The sequence below is a fragment of the Brachyistius frenatus genome, unplaced genomic scaffold, assembly GCF_029030835.1.
Source record: "Brachyistius frenatus isolate BFR_SWC_R1_liver_20210118 unplaced genomic scaffold, ASM2903083v1 Contig_471, whole genome shotgun sequence".
Lineage (NCBI taxonomy): Eukaryota > Metazoa > Chordata > Actinopteri > Embiotocidae > Brachyistius > Brachyistius frenatus.
In genome coordinates, this window is record NW_027211070.1 from 16,955 (window position 1) to 40,000 (window position 23,046).

The window sequence follows — 23,046 nt, forward strand, 5'->3', positions numbered from 1 at the left end:
CACTATTCTAGTGCCTCTGCACTTACAAGGGAGCCGAACAAGGGGGCAGGCAAGCGGGACACACACACACACACACACACACACACACACACACACACACACACACACACACACACACACACACACACACACACACACACACACACTTATACACACTTCGAGTTTCACACAAACAAACTAGAACTAATTCATACAACCTCCCAAACGCCCGTCCCAGAAATAAATAAATAAAAAGCTCTGCTCAACCACCAACCGCTTGAAGCTACCGGTCCTTTTTCCCGCCCCTCCCTGAAAAAAGATAAATAAATAAAAACCAGAAGAAAGGCTGTTAAAAAGTTGAGCGAGCCGCCGCAGCAGCTCCCCGAACATTCAATAAGATGGCTGAACAGTCGTTTAAATACTGGAAACATTCATTAGATTAGCTGGACGTTGGTTTTCTTTTTTTTTTTTTTTTTTGTTGTTGTTTTGTTAAATCAAAAGTTCACCGACCACCTCGGGAGGCGTTTCGTGGTTTTTTAAATCGAGGTGTATAAAGTGAAACTTTAGCAGCGGAAACAGAGTGAAAAAAAAAAAAAAAGTAAAAAATAACACAAAACCTTTTTTGTGTTTTTATCTTTCTCGCCGACCGACCCAACAATCGCAGATACAGCGAGCCACATCGGGGTGTTTTTTTGGCCCCTATCGTCATGACACCACAGCCAACATTCACGTCACTGAAACTACGTTTTAATTTTTTTTTAATATATATACCGGAGCTGGACTACCCCCCTCCCCCCTCCCCCCCCCTCCCCCACACGATTCCCTCCTTCCATCTATTCTCGTCTCCATTTCTTTTAAGCTAAACCTTTGATAAATGCTTCGATACACGGAGAAAGCAAACTCCTACACACCAAAGAGTACACACCCACCTGACGACACATAAATATCATGGCATATCATATCATAGGTCGTGTCATATATTATATTTTATTACTACATTTAAAAGCCTCTTTGTCTTTCCTACTGTTTTTCTACCCTCATGTTGATTATAAACACTTAAAGCGGTACCCTGATCTCCTCTCTCGGCCCGGTTTTTGGCCCCGGGGGTCGGCCTGATTCGGGAGCGGGCCCTCTCTGCGGGGGGCCCCGTGTTTTTGGCTCACATGGTGCAGGATTTGTCCAGCGGCGGGGGCAGAGGCGGCGTGCTGCTCTTCGGCGGCACCATGGGTTTGGGCCGCAGGGCGGGGGGCCGCAGCGGGGCCCCGATGCGGGCGGCCGCCACGGGCTTGAAGGAGCCCAGGGTGTCGGGGGACGGGTTGGCCGGTCGGGGCGGGGGGCCGGGCAGCGGGCTGAGGGGGCTCAGAGGGCTGAGGGGGCTCGGGGTGCCGGGGGTCCCCGGGGTGCCCGGCGTGCCCGGCGTGCTGGGGGTGCTGTGGGGGCTGGGCGACTCGGAGGAGCAGGTGGTGACCGGGCCGTTCTTCACCTGCTCCAGAGTGTCCAGCACCACGTCGGGGGCCGGCCGGCAGCCATGACGCTCCAGCTGCCTCAGCTCCCCCAGAGCCACGGTCACCGTCTCCTCGATGTCCTGAAATATGAACGATTTCTTCATGAGAGTGAGAGAGTGGAGGTGGGGGGGGGGGCAAGCAGGTGGATCTGACCCATCTGATTGGAAACCTGACGATACTACGTCCCGCCCACCGATAGCTGTAACCTGACTGCACCACAGGCCTGTCAATCAAACAGACACGCCCCCAAAAACAGGTCTTCTTGAATCTTCTTTTCTAATGAATGAGGGATTATTTTCAGATGGACCTCCAGAAAACTAAGAAGAAGGAGTGACTTTAGCTAACAACACCGAGATAACTGATGGACACATTTTATTCACTTTGGATTTGATGACAGAAGTTGAATGGGAGTCTATGGAGCCGGAGGCTTTTTGGAGCCGACCTCTAGTGGCACTCGCTGGTATTGCAGCTGAAGACCTCATTGTTTCAGACCTGGAAGCTACGAACACTTATATATGCATCGTCCTGTTCACAATGTTCATTGTGTGTGTGTGTGTGTGTGTGTGTGTGTGTGTGTGTGTGTGTGTGTGTGTGTGTGTGTGTGTGTGTGTGTGTGTACCTGTGCCAGTGTGTCGGGGTCCAGCGCTCTGGATCGATGCGAGTCCCCGAAGCCGTGCTGCCCGCTGCACGAGCGTCGGATGGGCGTGTCCTCGGGCCTCCGCAGCGAGTCGTGCCGGCTCACCGTCATGGTCACGGCGGCGGAGCGGCGGCGGCGCTCCGGGCTGTCGAGGGGCGGGGTCAGGCCCTGGCCCCGCCCCAGCAGCAGCTCCCTGGGGCTGAAGTGACCCGTCACGGGCGGAGAGCTGCGCTCCATCACGCCGCCGTTGCCGTGGCTGTCGTTGGAGCGGCAGAGCGGGCGGCGGAACAAACCGTCGGTCCTCTTCCTCCTGTGACTGCCGGCGGGACGATGCGGTTAGTTGAAATCAGAACCAGTTAGTTTACCAACATTTGAATAGTTTCAGATCCTTAAATGGGAGAATTAAAGGCGTCTACTTGTTTTATATTGTAATAAATGTTTGGAGGAAGCAACGACCACGAGGAAGTTTTCCAAGTTGCCATGTTTGGACTTCTTTATCTGCTTCGTAGTCTTCAGTTTCACCTGTTTGATTTTGAAAAGACTCACTTCTTGTTGTCTGTCTTCGTTTCACTTCCTGTCCCTTTTGTATGATTGTTTGGCCCCGCCCACTGATTAGTTTCACCTGTCCCTCGTTGTCCTTCCCTCCCCCGCTGTATTTTAGTCTGTGTGCTCTTATTTTTCCCTCTTTCTGTCACTGTGTTTCATTTTGCTGTCTGTCGCTGCGTCTTTTTGAAAACCCAGAGAACACAGACCAGCTGAACTGTGGCGCCATGGCAACAGGGTTCTCTAGACATGACAACACGCCTCCGCTCACAGTGGAGCAGAAGAATCGGTGGAAATCACTGCATGGGCTCAGGAACACTCGGATGTGAGGAGGCGTGTTTAAAGATTTCTCCTGCTCTGTGTGCAACAGGAACTCTCTGAACTTATTGATTGCCCTTTGTAAATATATACATGTATACTTTTTCTTTTTTTTTTTTTGTTTTTTTTAATAAACCAAACAATTAATTGAAAAAACAATCAGCAGATTAATTAGTGCACAAACATCCTACTGTAAAGCATAAAGTTTAAAGTGTGTCTTTATTCTTGCAGGATAAGAACTTGCTGAGAAAAAAATGTCGTTTTTAAATGCAGGACTTTTACTTTGAAGGGGCGTTAACATTAATATATTGGTACTGAAAACTTGGATTGCGTAACCAGATGAGGAAAACGGGTCACATGAGAACCAGGAGTGATAACAGCCTGATGAAATTCACAGGTATTTTTAGAAGGTGAGAAGAAGAAGCCGGAGAACGAGTGGAGCAGTTTTCCGGGAGGTGTCTTACATGACGGACCTGTTGTAGGTCTCCGACGGTCGGATGTCGGTGGGGGAGCTCAGCTCGCTCCTGGACCTCTTATCGTCGGTGCTGCTGCTGCCTCCGTCGCTGTCGGCCTTCTGACTGAGCGTGTCCAACACGGCGTCGGCCCTGAAGACAGCGAAGCACAGACGCTCCATCAGGAACAAATCGCTCGGGAGGAGGAAGCAGGAGAGATCAACTCACGCCGACTCGTCAATCAGCTGATCGATAGGCTGCGGTCAGAGAGTCCGATAAGTCGGCTCATCGACGAGGTGTGCGATCCAGTGAGCGACATCCATCACTGCAGCGAGTCAGTGGATCAAAGGGGGTCACTAACGTTAACTTTAATTTAACCGTTTCCTGCTTTACAATGTTTTTTCAGAATAAAAGACCAGAATCTTATGAAGCTTTAAAAACCAGTTAAGCTGCAGGAAGTGATGTCGTCTTATGTTAATCTTTATGCACAGAAACTTGATACCAACAAAGCAAATACACATTAATCTTGTATAAACACTCATTATCATATAAAATATGATAAAAATGAAAGACTTTTTGTTAAATGGTTTTAAAAATGATAAATTTAGATGATGACTGTTGCAAATATGTAGAAACACCATTTGTAATTATCTATAATAATCTTATAATATATATTTTACTGTGTGAAAAAGAACCAGCACAAACTGAAATCAATAAAAAAGCTTGAATGACTCAAATTAATCAAAATATCTGAAAAATATTTGTGTCCAAATAACTATGAATGTTTGACCATTATTATATTGTCATTTTATACAAATGAATAAAACTGAATGTAAGAATAAAAAAACAAGTGAAAAAAATATAAATCTGTTAAATAAAAAAATAAAAAAATGAATTCATGTACAAATACTTTTTTACTCTTATAACAAAATATTCAGCAAACCGAGCAAAATAAAAATAAAAATTTTAGAACTTAAATATTTTAAAATCACAAGAAATATTTCAAATAAACTAAAAATAAGAATTATAATCTGCCAAAATCATCTAAAGTTCTGAATTCTACACTTTAAGTAAAAACATTTTCTTGGTTAAACTACAGTAATATTTTGTAATTCCTTTTTATTTATCTTTTTACTGCAGTATTTTCACACTGTGCTGTTGTCATTTGCACTTTTGGGAGTACTTCTTGTGTACAAACCATCGCGGGCTGTGCACTCGCCTGTCCTTCACCGCGATGTACTGATGAGGCACCAGGCCGCGGCTGCCGTTGTGTCGACCCTCCCACCAGTCGTGAGACGCTCGCTGGAAGAGCTGCAGCGACGCTCCCTTCTTGAAGGAGAGCTCGCGGCCCGACCGGCCCACGTAGTCAAACCTCGCCACCGCCTCCACGGCTTCACCCTCTGCCGGGGGGGGAGGGGGGGAAATGATAGAGCAGGAGCGGGGAGGGGGGGGGGGTGAAGATAAGAGCCAGAGGAGAAAATAGAGGTGAACCTGAACTTGTCAATCAACTGTCTCGGGAGTCTTTTGTTCCTCCCACAGCTCGACCAATCAGAAAAGAGCATTAAAAAAACCAGTCTTTTCTATTAATTCAGATGGAGAGAGATGAGAGGGAGGGAGGGAGGGAGGGGTGTGGAGAAGGGAGAAAGGGAAGGTGGCGGTGGTGTCTCCATGGCTGCTGTTGCCGTAGCAACCCCTCTCCACCAGGGAGGGTAGGTATGGGGGGAGAGTGCGTGTGGGCGATTGTGCGTGAAGGTCAGGGGTCGAGGCGTGTGTGTTCGTACCCTCGTCGCTGGTCTGGGTCTCGGTGCCGGCGTCGGGCTCGGCCTCCTCCAACGCTCCCGGCTCGCTGAACGGACTCTCGCTGCAGGAGGAGGAAGAGGAGGAAGAGGAGGAAGAAGAAGAAGAAGAAGAAGAAGGAGGAGACTTGACACACCGTCCATTCATTCAATACGGGAACAAAGGGGGAAGGGAGGATTCACGCTGAGCGGGAGGCCGGGCGGCGACGGCCGCTTTCAGCTTACAGTGTCAAGAGTCTGGGTTCACGGCGGTCCGGTAGAAACACCGAGCCGCTGGAGAGGAAGAGGATTACCGTCTGGTTTAATTCCTCTTGTTTCCTGACAGGCTGCCAAGGCGTCTGCTCAAAAACGGACAACTCAATATCCGTGACTAAGTCTGCAACCCGCCGAGCTTCGGAGGATATTTTGTTTACGCTTTTTCTTTTTTAGCGCCGTTAAAAGTAGCCGAACCGGCGGCTCCTGTTCACAGAGAATGTACAAGACGACTGTCGGTGGAGGACGGCGACGCTGAAGGAAACCCTGAAAAACCAGCAGATTCTCAGGCAAGTTCTGAACAGTCAAATTACTGAGGGGGGATGGGGGTGGGGGGGGAGGAGGAGGAGGAGGAGGAGGAGGGGGGCATTTGAGGCTACCACAGTGAAAAAAAAAAAAAAAAGAGAAAATCAGGATTCAGGAGGCAAATCTGAGTGGAAAGTGTCGTAATATCATTAGCACGTGTGATTCGATTATTATAACAAAGTGGTTGCCGTGAGTAACGGGCCTCACCAGTACTGGTCTCCCGTCATGCACTTCTCGTAGACCGGGCCGGGCAGCTCCTTGGTGTCGGGGAAGATGTTGTCGTGGTGCAGGATGACGGTCTTCACCACCTCGTTGACGTGCGCCTGACACGCCACCTGGTCCAGCGCGTCCGGCGTCGGCAGCAGAGTCGGGCCGAACACGATGGCCAGGTTCCCGGCGTCCATCATGTTCTCGTCGCTGTACTGGGAAAGGCTGCGGGGGAAAGACATGGTGCTTAAAAACCACAACAACAACAACAACAACAAAAAGTCTTCAGTAAATAAAACACCAGAAAAGTGTAAAACAACTTCTTCCTTTTTTGCAGAAAATAATAAATAAAAAGATCAACGGACCACAATTTGTAGAAGAAATCTGCACAAATTGAACTGAAAAAAAAAAAAAAAGGCGGCGCTGTTACAACAGAAACTGTTGTGTTGAGTTTTTGGGGGAAAAAGTTCTTGTGTTGTTCTGCTTTGGAAAGAATAAATAAAGATTTAAAGTGGAAAAAAAAAGAAGGAAAAAAAACGCTGTAAACTTTGGCAACAACAATAAAATTTAAAAAAAAAAGCTGCGTGTTTAACGGCTGCCGAAACCAAACGCATTACGTCGTCGTCGCACCCCCCCCCCCACTCTCCCCCTCCTCACCCCCCCACTGACAAACACAACGGCGCTGCATCCGGCTGATACGATCACACCATCACACTTTTCCCTGCTCACACCTCCTCCTGCTGCCTCTCCACCTCTCAGCCGCTCGCTCGCTCGCTCGTTTTTTTTTTTTTTTCGATATTTATTTGAGAGGCTGCAGAAAAAAAAAAAAAAGAGGGTCTTGTTTTATCATCTCGACGAAGTGCTCACTTCAACTGCAACGCTTTACGGCCTCTCACCCGCCCATCCGGGAGGAAATGAAACAGAGCAATCATCATTAGCGGTGAGAGCCGGGGGGGTGGAGGTGGGGGGAGGAGGTGGAGGGTGGGGGGGGGGTGTTTGGTGTAAAGTGGATACTCACTGGTTGAGGAAGGCGAACAGGTAGCGCATCACCACCAGCGTCGCCCTCGGGACGCCCAGCAGGATCTTACGGACGCACTGCGCTCGCTCGTACAGGTTTTCTATTCCTGCAGCAAGAAAAACAAAAATAAGAAATAAATGATCATGAAGTGTTTGTAACACAACGACACGTTTCAGAAAAACACCAGCCGGCGCCACAGAAAGAGAAAGAGAAGCAGCTCGGCACCAAGAGGACAGAGGCAGAAACTGAGGGAACGTTAGTGTGTGTGTGTGTGTGTGTGTGTGTGTGTGTGTGTGTGTGTGTGTGTGTGTGTGTGTGTGTGCGATTTGTTATTCATGGCATCATTTTTTTTTTTCTTGTTCCCGTTCCTTATTTTTCTTCTTACAAACGAATCGCCTTTTTTTTATTTGCCGGCTTTAACGGACTCAAAAACCTCATGAAAGTCGGCGCACGCGTCTTCCTGGTGAAAAGTGATGTATTTTTAGTGGTGTCACGAGTGGGCGTGGCCAAATGGCTCGCTAGCGGGTATCGGACGGCAGGTATTGGACGGCGGGTATCGGACCGGGTATCGGTCGGTGGGTATCGGACGGCGGGTATCGGACGGCGGGTATCAGACCGGGTATCGGTCGGTGGGTATCGGACCGGGTATCGGTCGGTGGGTATCGGACCGGGTATCGGACGGCGGGTACTCACGGACGCAGGAGATGAGGTCGTTGAAGCGCTCCTTGGGAAACAGCGGGTTCTCCAAACCTCTGAAGTAGAGCTTCAACACGCCCGCCACCGAGTTGATGTCGCGGCTGCTCTCCTCGTCGATCAGCGGGTCGTTACCTGGACGAGAAGAAACAGGGTTTTACCAGGCTTATCGATCATGTGACGCCCCCCCCCTCCCCCGCTCACTCAGCTGACCCTCAAGTTGACCTCTCACCTCTCTCGAAGGAGTTCTTGATGTCGTTGACCTCCACCTGCGATCCCGACACCCGGAATATTCCCTGATGCTGAAGACCTTGTTGGGAAACAGCAGACGGGGTGTCAGCATGATCACGTTATCATTTTCTCACCATCAGATTCCTTCAGTTTTGCAAATAATATCACCAGTATATCAACGATATTTCCCATAAATAAGGATTGAAACCCGGACGTCGACGTGGTGAAACTCACCGTGCAGGTTGATGTAGCGGATGCAGCTCTCCACCAGCAGCGGTATGGCTTTGGTTGAATCCTGCAAACACAGTCGGACTACAGCGTCAGCGACGGTTGTTCCATTGGTTCGGATTCTTCTTTACTAAATGCAGTCGTCAGCGAGTAAGTAAAACGTGCTACGCCCTTTATTTACAGCACCGTCACACTTCCACGAAACAACAACTAGCATAGATTGAATGGTATTTTTCTTTCGTTCTTTGTGACATGAAAAGACAAAATGAAAAGACGGGAATCTTCCACACGACCTCAATAGGTTTCTGAAAATAACGACGTTTTTGCATTTTATGCTCGTTACGCTGAGGGCAGGCTAAAACACACGCAGGTAGAAAATGTACTTCCATCGCTACGCCGACGACACCCTGCTTTACATCTCTACACGCCGTTTACGTTCTCTGATGTCAAACAACTTTCCTCCAATTCAGTGGAAATAAAAAGGATCTTTTTGACCAGATAAACCTTTGACAGGCTGACGGAGGTGAAACTCTACCTGGTGCTTGCTGTGCGAGTTCTTCCGCCCACGACTGTAAGCAGCAGGAAAAAAAGAAAAAGAAAAGAGTGTCTCAGTTCAAATTAAAGTCGGCGGGAGGTGAAAGTAACATTTATTAACGTGAACTATAACGACGGGAGAAAACGTCTCACCTGGTCGTCAGCAGTTCGGCTTTATATCCTGCAACAACAAAAGAAGAGAATACGTGGGAAGTTTTAGAGGCAAGAAATCATTAACGTCTGTTATAAAATATAAGAGCGAGTCGTACCCTCGGCTAAGGCTTTCTTCAGTATGTCATGTTTGGCCTGAAGTTTGGAGATGAGATTACTTCCCTCCAGATACTCGCGGAGTTTCTGACGGTTGAACAATAAACAGATTTTTATTAACAATCCCGAAAGGGGAAATTGCAGTTTTACAGCGGCTACTTTACATAAATCCCAAAACAAAGGCTAAATCATACATAAATAAATGATAAAACAAACCGAATAGAAGAGGTAACCGTGGATACGGTGATCATAACACCGGCACGTTCTGTGAAAGTTATTATTCTGTAAAAACTGGTGCTTTAAAAGTGCAGGACCGTCCGTGAATGTAAAGTACATTTAATATAAGCGGCAGAAAATCACACGGATTTGAAATATAAAAGATTTGACAAATAATTGACGTCCGGTTGAGCAGTGTAAGAAAAATACAAAAAGTAAACCAGCCAAACATCAAGTGATCAAAGCTTACTAATCATATTATTATTATTAACTATTAATAATACGGATAGCGATGCATGTCACCGAGATGAAACAGATCTCACGTTGAAGTAGAAGAGCTCGGTCTCGTGCTGGTTGGCCCGCCTCTTGGCCAGACTGGGTTTGTTCAGGTAGCCGTCCGACACGCTGGACTTGACCGACTCGGACGACGGGCTGTGGGTGAAGCTCTGGGAGACGTCGTAGTCGTCCAGCACCGTCATGTCCTGCAGGGTGGTGAGAGTCGCACCCCAGGTCTTCTTCACCTGGACGGGGGAGTCAAAAGTCAACTTTATTGTCAATTTGGCGTTATGTGCCCGAGACATAGAGAGATCGAAATATATGTTTCTCACAGGTCAAAGAAGGACGAGATGCTTCGTAAATATCGACCCAGACCTGCGTGTGAATCTGTTTTTCCACCTGAAAGCATCTCTGAACTGGAGATTTCCACTAGTTGCTGCACAGGAAGGATGACTGAACACCTAAATTAAACTCGTCGACTCGACTCCGTTGAGTTATGAATTATAGATCCGTACAGGAGCTCATCTCTGGCCAAATCCATCCTCCATCCAAAATACTGTTGTTTGTTTGTTTAATTCGGTGCAGTTGTCTAGTTTAATTTTATATTATTCTGTTTTTATTTGTATACAAATTTGCATTTTAATATATATATATTTTTTTATATTTAATATTTTTTACTACCTCGATTTTTATTCAGTCATTTTTATAGCTTTTACCCCGTACATGCTGCTGCAGCTAAGAAATGTCCCCTTGCGGGATTAATAAAGCATCCATCCATCTATTATCTAGCTATTATCCATCCAATTGTTTGAGGGTGGAGTTTTAATTTCCCAAAATGTTTGAGGAGGAGGAGGAGGAGGAGGAAGAGGAGGACGCCTTCGGGCTGTTTAATGTGTACTGTATGCAAAGTGTGTTTGTATTTACCTGCGAGGATAATGGCTGAGTGTTTTTTTTTATTTGTACATGATAATCATTGCGTGGCGATGCAGCTCATTAATCCCCGACTCCTTCAGCGGAGCCGAGTTAACAGTTGCCCTCGACAACAAGCGAGGACGACGGACTACAGCAACCGAGTCGCTTTCAGACGGCTCCCGTGTATTTTTCAAGGCTACATCTGCTCCATTATCACCCCCATTAAAACGGCATAAATCACCATAACTCCACACAAAAGTTGATAACTGACAGAAACAAACGTATTCGTGTGCGATCAGGGAAAGTTTTTTTTCGGGTCCGGCGTGTTGGATCAATACCAGCAGATGGAAATATCTCAGCAACCACAGGACAAAACCGCCAACTAAAGTCTGTGCGAACATTTATGAGTCGGCAGGGAGATAAATCACAAATCAGTTTCCAGACACCTCTTCCAGTATTTTCAGCAGAGAGAAAAAAAAAAGAGCTGATAAAGTCTTTGTTTGGAAGGATTTAGAAAAGACGGCAACTTCCTGTGTTGCAGACAAATAGCCACGAACATGATTAGAAGAAAACGACGAATTTGAAATCAATATCTTTCTTAAATTTTTCTTATAATTCCCAGCAAATGCAACGCCAGCCTCTGTGCTGACGGATGACGACTGAGATACCTTTCACGTCCCTTGCTATTGATTAGCAACCGGCATTATTAGGCATAAAAAATGCCGGCATCATGTTTCCGGGTTGTCTGTACGTCCCGTTCTCACGATTGCAGTATCTCAAGAACGCCTCGAGGGAATTTCCCCAAAATTGGCAAAAATGTTCACTTGGTCCCAAAGATGAAGCGATTCAATTTTGGGGATCAAAGGTCACTGTGAACTCACACTCGTCCCATTTACGTGTAATGCAATATTTCAGGGACGCCTCAAGGAAATATCATCAAAATTTTGCACAAACGTTCACTTGGTCCCAAAGATGAACTGATTACATTTTGGGGAACGACAGTGACTGTAAATTCAAATCTGTCCCGTTTCTTCATCCCGCAATATCTCATAAACAGCTTGAGGAACTTTTTTTTTTAACATTTCTGCGTGACTGACCTCCTCGTTCTCGATCTTCAGGGACGCCAGGCGAGTCTGCAGCTGAGTGAGGCGGAGGGAGAGCTCAGCCTGGACCTGTGGCTGGGAGGCGATCTGGGTCACCTGACAGGAAGTGGAACGACAACAAAGACGGTCAGAAAAATGCGTCCAGAGAAAACTAAACTTCCCGATGTAAACCTGCTCGTACATATTCCGGTTTAATTCTAGGGAAGCAAAAACAATAATATAAAAAGTCTTTCAGCTATGCAAAACAGAGTTAAAATTTAATTCCATCTTGATAAATATTTACGATGTTAATGAGACATTTTCCAAGTTACACCCTCTACAATTATAATAAAGAATGTGATTAAACTCTGGAGTTGTGATCTCCCTTCGTGAACTACATCGCTTCACGTCGGTGTGTTACGGCGCGCATGCGGCAGCAACAGTTTACTGACTGCGTCGCCCATGTGGGCCTGGAAGCTGAAGCGCTGCGGGGGGCAGAAGGCGGTGGGGTAGAGGCCCAGCAGGCGCTGCCGGTCGCGGGCGGGGTCCAGGCCCTCCACGGCCCCCTCCAGCACCTCCAGACCCGCCCTCCTGGAGGCTTCAAGGCTCAGTTCGGCTGATAGGTAGGTCCTCAGAGCCCGGCTCAGACTGGAGTGGTACCCTAGGTCACAGCACTGGAAAAAAGATGGAGGTGAATGTGGCGTGTTTTTCAGTGTTGGAAATGATTCTGCTTATAAATTGAGTTTAAACGAGCATCGTTGAATAGACAGTTTGAGCCACCAAAAAAATGTGCAATGTAATACACTCACGTCTATGATGTCGGGCAGGTCGTGGATGTAGTATTTAAAGACGGAGGCGTTGGTGGCCTCCAGAGTCAGCAGATACTCATTTCTGGCTTTCAGAGCCTTCAGCTTGTTCTCAGAGTACTTTGCCTTCCTCTAATGAAAAAAGACACAGACGAAAAAAACAAACAAGATGAAGATATTAGTTTTCAGTCCAAATGTGTTTGTCTCCCACGGACACGTCCCAAAGCCTCCGTTTAATCCATAAATCCGATCAAGAAGAAAACAAATTCGTGACGGAGTCTCAGGGCAAAATTAAAGAAATATAATGAGGTTTCTTATTTTGCATTTTCGGGAATGAAGTCGAAATGTTGAGCATACGGTCAAAATGTTGAGAGTAAAATTGGAATTTTAAAGGGTGGTAGGAATGTCACGAATGAGCTTGAAACGTCGAAAATTAAATCGAAATGTCGAGAATAAAAAACTACTAAAGCAGCTTTATTGGACGTACTTCGACAAAATGTCTTCTGTGGACGATTTTTTTCGTAAAAAGTTGGGCAGCCAGGACGTCTTATTTCCAATAGAAAGTCGTACCTTCTCCCTCATCTTCTCCATCTTGCGGGCGGCGTTGCGCCTCTGGTGGCGCTCTTCTATCCGCAGGCCGAACACAGGCTCCACCCCTCCGCTCGTCCCCGACACGCCCTTCACGCGCCCCTCCTGGCGCTCCGCCTCCCGCAGCTTGGTCTCCGCATTGATCGTCTCCGCGTGGTACATGTGATACGTCTTCATCACCTAGGCAACAGCAGCCCACAATAACACAGCCGACTTGGACGGACTGTTTCTTTTTTCTTTTCTTTTTTTTATTCTCCCAAGGTTGCTCGGCTCCGCCTCTAATCTGATTTCTAGTGTTTGGACGAGAAGCTCTTAAGGACGGCGGCGCCGGCCGTAAATAAACCTCCACGACTGGCAGCTAATAATCAGCAGCTTTTCTCCTTCAAACGCTCTTTGCAGACTGGAAGAAGCAGAAGTTCACGAGTGGAAAAAGAAATGAATTTAAGACGGCGAGGACGTCTGCCTGATGGCCGGTTTTAGCATTTAAAAGGGAACGTTTTTGAGCTTTCAAAAATATGGTGTGACTTTTTCTTCGTTTCTGTTGTTAGTTTAAAAAAAAAAAAAAAGTTAATGAAAGAAAATGATTTCTGCCGTGTTATAATTTGACATTTAAAAGGGTTTTAAAACCATTTTGAGACCAAATATGAAGAAATTCAAGATCAGATTTTTTACATCTCCTGCTGACGTCCTGCTTTAAGACACAAAAAGTTTTGTTCCACTTACGGTGTAAAGCTCGTTGAGAAGCTTCATCAGGTCTTCCTGAAGCTGAAAGATGATCTCTTTACTCTAAAAGACAGACAGACGAACACACAAAGTAAATCCAGGCGCTCACACGGAGGCAATCTCAGACAATAAGATTTATATCAAACTTAAATTTATATCTGGTTTGCCAGCTTTGTTCTGCATTAAAATCTCAGGATTTTTAGTGCAACAAGAAAAAAAAAATCATTAAAAAGACATTAATATATCCATTTTTTTAAATCCTTTAATTGGATATAAATTGGATAAAGAAGGTGAATGTGAACATTATTAAGGGGAAAGTTAATGGACTTTTAAGGTAAAAAAAAAAGAAAAAAAGAAGTAAAGCTTCAGTTTCATAGTTAAAAAATTTATGCAAAAATCTTAAACATTAAAAAAAAAACATTAAAAAGACATTAATTTAACTACAAATTATCCCCTCAAAATGAACAGCAACACGATGGAAGCAGTGAGAGAGCAAAGTTTTATCTGGACAGCTGAATGATCTGAAATCTTTTAAGGGTTCATTTAAAAAGTTTTAAGCTTTAAATTTAAAGTTTTTTGTTTTTTTTCCCCTTATAACACAGAAATTCATAGAAATGACATTAATTCATTGAATCCATTAATGGTTTTTAGCATAAAACTCTAAAAATGCAGATAAAAGCAGCTTATTTTGATATTATTAACGGGAAAATGGATCTTTAAAGTCTTAAATTCAGTTTCATAGTGATACTGAAGAGCTTTTTTGTCGTATTAGAATCAAATTGTCATTTGATAAATCCTTAATGTAAAAACGCTGATAGTCGAAGCCGCTTTAAGTAAAGTTCAGTCGGTGTAAAGTCGGAGCAGATGTACTTTGAGGCGTCCTTCTCGTGTGCAGAGCTGCAGTTGATTCTAATGAAAAGTAAAGTCAGTATTCCCCTGAGCTCGGCTGGCCCGCCTTGAAGTTTAGCAAATTAAACACACGCTCACGTGCACGCACACACACACACACACACACACACACACACACACACACACACACACACACACACGCGTGCTTCTCCGCCGCCTCCAACTTTAGCTCGGCGTTGTTCATTATTAATCTCGCTTCCGGCTCGTCTTTTATTCATGCTGGCTAAAGTGCAGCCGGCGAACAGCAAGACCTCCATCAGAACAAACTCTCCTCCTCCGAAAGAAGAAGAAGAAGGAGACAGACGGCCGAGTGGCCATGACAACGCCTGACAGCCCCCGTGGCCATGGCGACGAGCTCAACTGATCTTTTTTTTCTTTTTTTTCTCAGCGGGCGCCATGGGAACGGGATTCATCCATCCTGGGATTCCACAAGTCATTTAGCATAATGTAATATTAATGCTGCCACATAACTCCTTCAACCCAAAAAAAAAAGAAAAAGTGCTCGGCTGTTTAATGCATGAGACGGAGAGTCGGCCGTTCGGCAGCGCAGCTTGTTTCATTTACGAATTCATTTGTTTGTGCGTGTGGTCACATGCGTGTATTTATCCGCCGCAGGATATCTGCTGACGGACGGTTCTGTGCACGAAGCACTGAAAGCAGCTCATAATCAACATATTGTCTTTTAGTAATAAACTTTCAAATGACAATCGCTCGCCGTGACGAACCTGCAGATGATTCTGAGCTGGATCTGATGCCGTTTGGCTTTCAGGAGGTTTGAGAGAAAAAAAGATGTATTTACTGTTTCACTCAACCAGGTTTGAGTCTTAAACTGCACTGTAACCTTTATCCTATATTTTAGCTGGCTAGATTTTGACAACAATGCATCACATAAAATCTACTTTAATGTTGTTTTATTGTAATATTGAGACCTTAAAAACCTTCTTAAAACAATTGAATGAATCTGTAATTGCAGATTTAGTGTTTTCTTTTCTTTTTTTTTTTAAATTTTAAATCAACAACAGGACTTTACTGCGAGAAAAAAAAACAACCTCGGTGAGGAAAAATCCCTGCATCTGCACATTAATCTGAGTATACAGCGATGACTCACCCTCTTCAGCAGGCGGGCCGAGTCCTCGCTGATGTGCGTGAGGCGGCTGATGACGTTGTTCAGGTAGAGGTCGCTGAGGGTGGCGTGGTCCTTACTCTCCCTCCTCACCTGGAAAAACAAGACCAACGGAAAGATTTGCATATTTTTGTTGTACCTTTAAAAAAAAAAAAAAAAAAAGAGGCTTTTTCGAGGGAAGTCAGGGACGCGTGGACCGACCTGGTTTAGCAGCAGGTACCAGCAGTTGACCGGAGACAGCAGGTTCTGGTCCTTTCTGGAAGACAGACAGCAAAACTTGAAATGGAAAAAAAAACACGTGAAATTTCTGCCAGTTTAATCTGACGTACGTGAGGAAATTAATTCGGATAAAATAGACTAAAACTTTGAATTTAAACCTGTAACACACAATTTTAGCCTTTTGTTTTTCAAACCTTTGGAGATATTTGAGAAAAGTAAAAGAAAGGACTGAACGTTGATGCTAAAGTTGTTTAAAAAGTGTCTAAAAACAAAATGTGTCTTTCTTTCAGCTTCTCAGAGAATTTAAACTAAATTTATTACATTAATCTTTAAATATAAACACGTAAATATTTAATTTAAGGCTCAAATCACAAACAAAGGCGCAAACAAATCACATTAATTCCAGCTTTTATACTTTCTTGCTTTCATTCTGGTTTAAGATTTAGCTGATGTCTTATTGATGTGGAATAACAGATTCAATTATTAAAAATGTTTAAGCATCAAAATTTAACGGAGTTTTTTAGTTCGTCACCAGGAAAAGGGTGTCCGATCTCTGGTCAGCTTTAGTGCAATCACCGAAGGTCAAAGTTATAGTGAAACAACATATTCTGTGGTGTAATAAACCTAAAATAATCTTTCAAATAAACATTCAGTGATTTGATTGAAACAAGCTTAAAAACAACGATGCTAACCAAGATAAAGAGCTTTTAGCAGGACCACTTTAGTTGTTTTTTCTTCATCGTGGTTTTGACGTAGATGAAGTCCTACGATGTGTTGAGACAAATCAAATTCTTAAGGTGTTCATGACGTGAGGTTGTAAATATGGATTAAGGGGTCAATTTATTTCAGTTCAAGGTAACAGCTAGCCTCGGCCAGCTCGAGTGGAATAACAACAGATTTCCCTTCAAATTCTTTTGAACATTTTATGCTGAATTTTCCCGCAAAAAGTTAAACATTCTGTGGTGTAAGAAGTTTCTACGATGGAATTAGACCTGACGGCTAAATATGTGAATAAATATGTGTATTTGCGGGTCTTTTAGCAACTGCTTAATAAATTTGAATGTACGCAAAATGACAAAACACACACACACACACACACACACACACACACACACACACACACACACACACACAGAAACACATAGACACACACACACACACACACACACACACACACACACACACACACACACACACACACACACACACACACACACACACACACACACACACACACACACACACACACACACACACACACACACACACACACACACACACACACACACACACACACACACACACACACACACACACACACACACACACACACGGCCTACTTGTATTGCTGGTGGTCTTTCGTGCTGCGTGTTTTGGCCATGAACCTCTCGGCGAGCTTCTCCAGGTTTCTGGAATATTCGGTTTCGATCTCGGACTTCTTCCTGAAGAAGTCCTGCAGGTCCTGAAGCAGCTGCACCCGCATCTCCGTCTGCTGCTCCAGACAGCGCTGCTGCTCCACCAGCTGCGTCCGCACATCTGCACAAAAAATGAGAGAAAAAAAAAAAAGAGGCAAAAATACTGAGTTCACCGAAGTAGAAAAAAAAAACGGAAACCGAAGTCGTTTTTTTTTTTTTTTGAAGAGTTGATGGAAGTGATTTTTTGTTGTTGCAGGAGGCTTCGTACTTAAAGTCAAAGGATGTTGAACTCTTCGGAAACTTAACGTAAATTGATTTCACGTTAACGTGCATTACAGCTAACACGGTTCGAACCAAATAGTTCGAGACAAACGTGAGTAACGCAATCACACAAATAAATCACGCAGAACATAAACCAGGCGTTTATGCGTCATTTATTATTTACCAGTTGGTGAGTTTGCAGTTAATCATGTGACCGTTCTCCGACCGACCCGCCGCCTCCTGACAAGGTTTCAACTATAACTAGTGTTAATAAAAGCACCGACAAAAGACGTTGAGTTAACGAATAAATCTGACGTTTTCAAAAGCAGGTGACCATGCAAAAAAATAATAATAAAAAATAACACAGGTAGTTAAATGTCCTGATTTTAAGCGCATTCGCTTTACATCATTTTTAATAAAAGACAGAAATTAAACACGCATTTACTGCATTAGTCGCATTGAGAAGAAGAACATGATATTCAATTCATTTCTCTTCAAGATAAATTAAGAATAAATCCTGTTTCCACTGAAAAAACCAACCAGACTTTTTCTCTCCTGCAGTGATTGAACATCAGGGACCGTCATCGACCTCCGACCCGATCAGACGCAGCAGAATCTGGATCCGGTTCGACTATTTATTCTTCGATTTTTCTGCTTTCATTGCAAATAATTACGAAAATAAATTAACGTCCACTTCGAAGACGGATTTTTTTGCAGGAGTGAAAGTGTTCGTTCAATGAATCGGTGCGGTAAATGTGAAGGTTAATCGTGATATTGATCGTAGGTGGTTCCGCCCAGCAGATGGTCTCAGCTTGTTAGCGTGTTAAATCACAACAAATTAAAGATCTTCTTATCAAATGTTTTAGAATTATTTTTGTTTTTCCTTTTTCCTTCCTGCTTTTAATCGCTCTTCTTCCTCATAATCATAATTACTGCTGAGGACTGTCTGTTTGTCTCTGAGGAGTCACCTTGGACAACATCCTGTGACCGCATTACTACACACACACACACACACACACACACACACACACACACACACACACACACACACACACACACACACACACACACACACACACTTTGAATCAGTCCTACAGTCGGCATGGCGATGCCTGGCTGCACGCTTCGCTGCTCGGCTGCTTCACAGCTCGATCCATCCGCAGCAGCAGCAGGGAGGACGAGCGAGCAACGAACACACAGCAACTCCACTTCTCTCTCTCTCACACACACACACACACACACACACACACACACACACACACACACACACACACACACACACACATATATCCCCGGGGACCCTATCCACTTCACTACCTGTTGTCTTGGCAACCACACACTGTGTGTGAACCATGTGATGAGGAAGGTGAAGACAAGAGCTCGCATCTGCCGCATCCACGCGCACACACACACACACACACACACACACACACACACACACACACACACACACACACACACGGTACACCCTTCATAGCTCTCTATAGAAAACTGCCGAGTCTATAAAACTATAGCACTGTACGTGTCGGTGTGTGTGTGTGTGTGTGTGTGTGTGTGTGTGTGTGTGTGTGTGTGTGTGTGTGTGTGTGTGTGTGTGTGTGTGTGTGTGTGCGTCTGTCTGTGTGTGTGTGTGTGTGTGTGTGTGTGTGTGTGTGTGCGTCTGTCTGTGTGTGTGTTATTGATTCTGGTGTCGTTCGGCTTCTTGTTTGCTTACTAATTTAAAATGGCTGCCGTCTCGTGTTTGCTGCTCTCGTGTCGGCCTGCAACACTTTTCATATGAATGAATCCCCCCCCCCCCCCCCTCCACCCCCAACCCCCCTCCAATAGCTCTTTTATGACATTTTACACCCCTCCACCCCCCCACTGGAATACTCGGTCCCGATTGGCTAATTGGTTTTGGGATTGGTGCGTGGTGGTGGTGGTGGTGGTGGTGGTGGTGGTGGTGGTGGGGGGGGGTGTTACTCTCTCCTCTGAATTTGTGTCTCGACGGCTCACGTCGAATCGTTTGAACCGTAGTTACGAGCAGCCAAGTGGGAGAAACGCAGTTCAAACGGCGGTTGTTATTTCTGAGTCAGAGATGTTTGACAGCGATGGTGTGAAAAAAAAAACACAAAACATTAAAGGGACAGTTCAATATTTCTGGAGGTTTTTTTTTTTACTGAAAGTGAATCCCCGTATGAACCCTGGATTCTTTGATTGACTTCTTCTTCCTTTTTGTGGGCGGAGCATCAGCGCCTTCAACTGTCTCGGCGGCTCAGTCGATGTGACGGATCTCCCGCTGCTGCAAAGGATTGTGGGTCAGAACAGCCGGCCTGCAGACTGCGGCCGGATGTAGAACATCCTGGTACTTTCAGCACAGAAAATGTTTCTCTCTGTAATCTGTACAAATATTTACTCTCATCCGGTTACGAACAGCTTCGACGTTGGCCGTCCTTAATGTCCATTGAATATTTTGGATAAATAATCCATGTCAGTATCTCAGAAGTCTTTATTGCTTTAAAAATTAAGTTTTGCAAACATTAGTAAACTTCTATATAGAAAACCAGACTTGTTTTTTGGTTTTTTTTTTTACACGTTTTCTCGTCCTGTTTTGCAAAAGTTAGAAACAAGACATCAACTATTCCCCAAACAGATTGTATTTTATTTCACAGAATAAAACCAAACTGTACCAGACTCTCTTTGTTTGTCTTTCTAAATCCCATCCGTACTTCCCACGGGGATTTGAAGACACGACATTAAAGCGCTAACTTGACTGCCGACAAAATGATGCGAGCCTTCGTTACCTCTTTACATAAACATCCGCCGGCGGGACGGCGGCTCGGCGGACGCAGATTAAATCATTAGTTGCGTTGAAAAATCCTCAGCGGATGAAATCAGACGACACATTTATGGCTACAAACGTTCATGTTTACTGAACATAATCAACTTTAAAGGCTTCAGCCGACAGCGACTCATCCGACGAATATTTTCTCAATTAATTGTTTGAGCTCTAAAATATCTTAATTCAAGTGTCCGTTTTTGCCCGATTCAAAAGTCCAAAACCAATAATTTCTACGAATTCCAATGATTGTAATGCAACCGAGAAAGTTTCCGACATTTGATCGATTAATTGCAGCTCTTGCAGGTCAAAGTTATAACTTAATACGTCGTGAATCTATTAGTATTCACGTCAACATCAGCGGTACACGTGATCAGTGATAATTATCAAATGCTAGTTCACTAATGTGCAGAAACGAAGACGGTGAGAATGATAAACATTAAATGTTAAACTTTGCTGGTCGCCTTCAAAACGATCCTGACGTTTTAAAAAATCTGACAAACGTGTTTAAAAAAAGGACAAAAACAGATAACGAACAAAAGCTGAGTAAATACTGCCGTTGAGTTAACGTCTTAAATGTTGACGTGTTTTTCTTTGTGGGCGATAAAGAGATCGTTTCTCTCAGAAGGAAACGTACACGTAGTCCGATTTTTGGCTTTTACTACGTACATTTTGCAAGTAGGCTAGCTACAAAAGAGCATACGGATGTTTTACGAAGCTTTTCTTCGGGGACTTCCGAACGGAGATAATTACAGACTCTTCTTCTGGTCGATTGTTTTATGGGATAAGAAAACTGACTTGTAGTCAAACATCAGTACGACGATCTGATATATATATAAAAAAAAAAGAATGAATAAAAGAAAAAAGAAAAGCTGCACTGAACATGAGAAGTGCTTCGCAGCAGGACTACAGAGGAGCGTTTCTGTTTGTGTTCCCGGGGAAGAAGAACAGGAATTAGGTTTTCTTGCTGGAGATAAGGATTCAAGCAGATCCACGAGGAGGGCGAGATTACATCAAGGAAACTCCTCGGCTTGGATCTCAGTCAATTGCGAGTGAAAGGAGGACATCCGCCCGGGCCGTTACCTTTTGATCTCTGAAACGCTTCTTCTTAGGAAAACCTCCTCGCGAGTCCTCGAAACACCCCGAACGACAAAATACTCTTTGATCAGACGGGGCAGAGACGTGGCAAACCGCTGACGGGGAAATACCGAGCGGAAAGAAATCTTGTCCCGCGAAGCGTCCGGACTGATTTAATCCAAAACCTCCCCAGAGCTCGTTTTTTGTGTCTTTCATAGGTCGGAGGGATGAAGCCGTCAGAGACCACCAACTAAAGGTCATAAAGCAGAAAATTAGGACTGAAGATAAGGAGGAGGATGATGCCATCATCGATTTCACATTTACACGTTTTATTTTCACTGTCCACTGAGTTTCAATGAAATAAAAGTCCATTTTTCTTCTTTATTATCGCGTAAAAAAACTTTCGTAGTTGCAACTTTTAATGCCATCAATTTAAAAATGTGTCTTTATTACAAAGTCCCTGGACACAAAACCTCGTCTGGTGCTGTGAATTAGTGAGATTATGTGCACACTCAGGCCCGTCTGAGGGCTGGAAGAGATGCCAAGAAAAGAAAACAGGGATATGAGATAAAAGCAGCATTTAAAGTGGGAAAAAAAATTAATGAATAAACTAACGCGCACAAGTACAAAGCCAAAAACCTGCTGAGCTCCTGCAGTGAAGGGATTTTAATTACGTTCTGATGATCCGAGTATCTCTGGAGATAAAAATACTTAAACCTGCTTCCTCCTTTGTAGTTGGGTTTTTTGCTTTTACAAAATTGTGTGCAAATAAAAAGACCTTCACTGCTGCATAAGGACATACTTGTTAGTAATTCAACAATATCATTCAATTGTAGTTCAAACTTTTGCTCGAACGTGAAAAAAACTACAAATATTTCAAAGTGTAATGACTCGCTCACGTTCAAAGTTGACATCATGACAGTCCCCCAAAAAGTAAAGATGAAATACGGAACGGATGCAACCAAAGTCTGCAGAAATGACCGAGTGGTGGAAAGTTCGTTATTATTATTATATACAGGACGTTGGGCAAATTTTACTGGAATTTTACCTGCAGCTTGATCTGCTGCACGGACTCAGTAAACCACATCCAATCATCTGGAAAGCAAAGTGATGAAGTGCTTCTGGTTCTTCACCATTGGATGCTGTGAAAAAGAAATAAAAAGTGTTTCAAATTTCTTCATATATTTTCCCTACGATGGAATTTCACTGTGGGAAAAATTAAAAAAAAAAAAAATCTACGATTAATTTGTTCTCTGGGATCTTGAATGCTGCATCTTTCACTGCTTTTTGACATTTAACAGACAAAATGATTCACCAGTGGTTGATTTCCTTCCTTTTCTTTCGTGCTTATCAAACTGTCCGTGGGAGTCGTTATTTCCAGCCGGTGATGAGAATTCCTTAATTACGCTCCGGAATGATTCATTGCGCTGATCTTATCCGTCTGCACTCACTTCTATAATGAGAAAAACGTGTCCATGTGCATATAAATTACTGTGCACGTTACACACGAGGGAGAATTTATGGTTTCCGAAGCGGCGGACTTGCCTCGTTTCCGAACCGAACTATACGTGGACTCGTTCTGCAGAAGAAGATCAGGCTGAAACCGGAAAACCCTCCAAAAAAATATCGATGGCCACGGACAAGGAGAACAAGGA

General features: G+C 44.3%; 1 protein-coding gene and 1 long non-coding RNA gene across 5 annotated transcripts in view; one reads left to right on the forward strand and one right to left on the reverse strand.

The window, feature by feature from the left end:
- Positions 1-119: 119 nt before the first annotated feature.
- The window catches only part of LOC138614222 (SLIT-ROBO Rho GTPase-activating protein 1-like), a 26,559-nt gene continuing 3,632 nt past the window's right edge, over positions 120-23,046 (reverse strand). The window contains exons 2-23 of one of the 4 annotated variants that reach the window (XM_069687525.1): positions 17,161-17,356; positions 15,803-15,857; positions 15,587-15,694; positions 13,570-13,632; positions 12,829-13,026; positions 12,262-12,390; positions 11,905-12,126; positions 11,468-11,569; positions 9,506-9,703; positions 8,969-9,053; positions 8,853-8,880; positions 8,701-8,734; positions 8,172-8,232; positions 7,939-8,016; positions 7,707-7,841; positions 7,014-7,119; positions 5,996-6,220; positions 5,216-5,295; positions 4,654-4,834; positions 3,456-3,587; positions 2,104-2,437; positions 120-1,564 (exon numbers count right to left, since the gene is read on the reverse strand). In XM_069687525.1, the coding sequence (XP_069543626.1) occupies positions 1,139-1,564; positions 2,104-2,437; positions 3,456-3,587; positions 4,654-4,834; positions 5,216-5,295; positions 5,996-6,220; positions 7,014-7,119; positions 7,707-7,841; positions 7,939-8,016; positions 8,172-8,232; positions 8,701-8,734; positions 8,853-8,880; positions 8,969-9,053; positions 9,506-9,703; positions 11,468-11,569; positions 11,905-12,126; positions 12,262-12,390; positions 12,829-13,026; positions 13,570-13,632; positions 15,587-15,694; positions 15,803-15,857; positions 17,161-17,356 (3,176 nt within the window). In that variant the 3' untranslated portion in view covers positions 120-1,138. Of the gene's footprint in view, positions 1,565-2,103; positions 2,438-3,446; positions 3,588-4,632; positions 4,835-5,215; positions 5,296-5,995; positions 6,221-7,013; positions 7,120-7,706; positions 7,842-7,938; positions 8,017-8,171; positions 8,233-8,700; positions 8,735-8,852; positions 8,881-8,968; positions 9,054-9,505; positions 9,704-11,467; positions 11,570-11,904; positions 12,127-12,261; positions 12,391-12,828; positions 13,027-13,569; positions 13,633-15,586; positions 15,695-15,802; positions 15,858-17,160; positions 17,357-23,046 lie in introns of all 4 variants that reach the window. The other 3 variants (XM_069687524.1, XM_069687523.1, XM_069687522.1) reach the window with 3 other exon arrangements.
- Positions 5,068-11,861, forward strand: LOC138614227 (uncharacterized). The gene is made up of 3 exons (XR_011310239.1): positions 5,068-5,772; positions 6,029-6,238; positions 11,489-11,861. It is a non-coding gene; the product is annotated as an uncharacterized lncRNA (long non-coding RNA).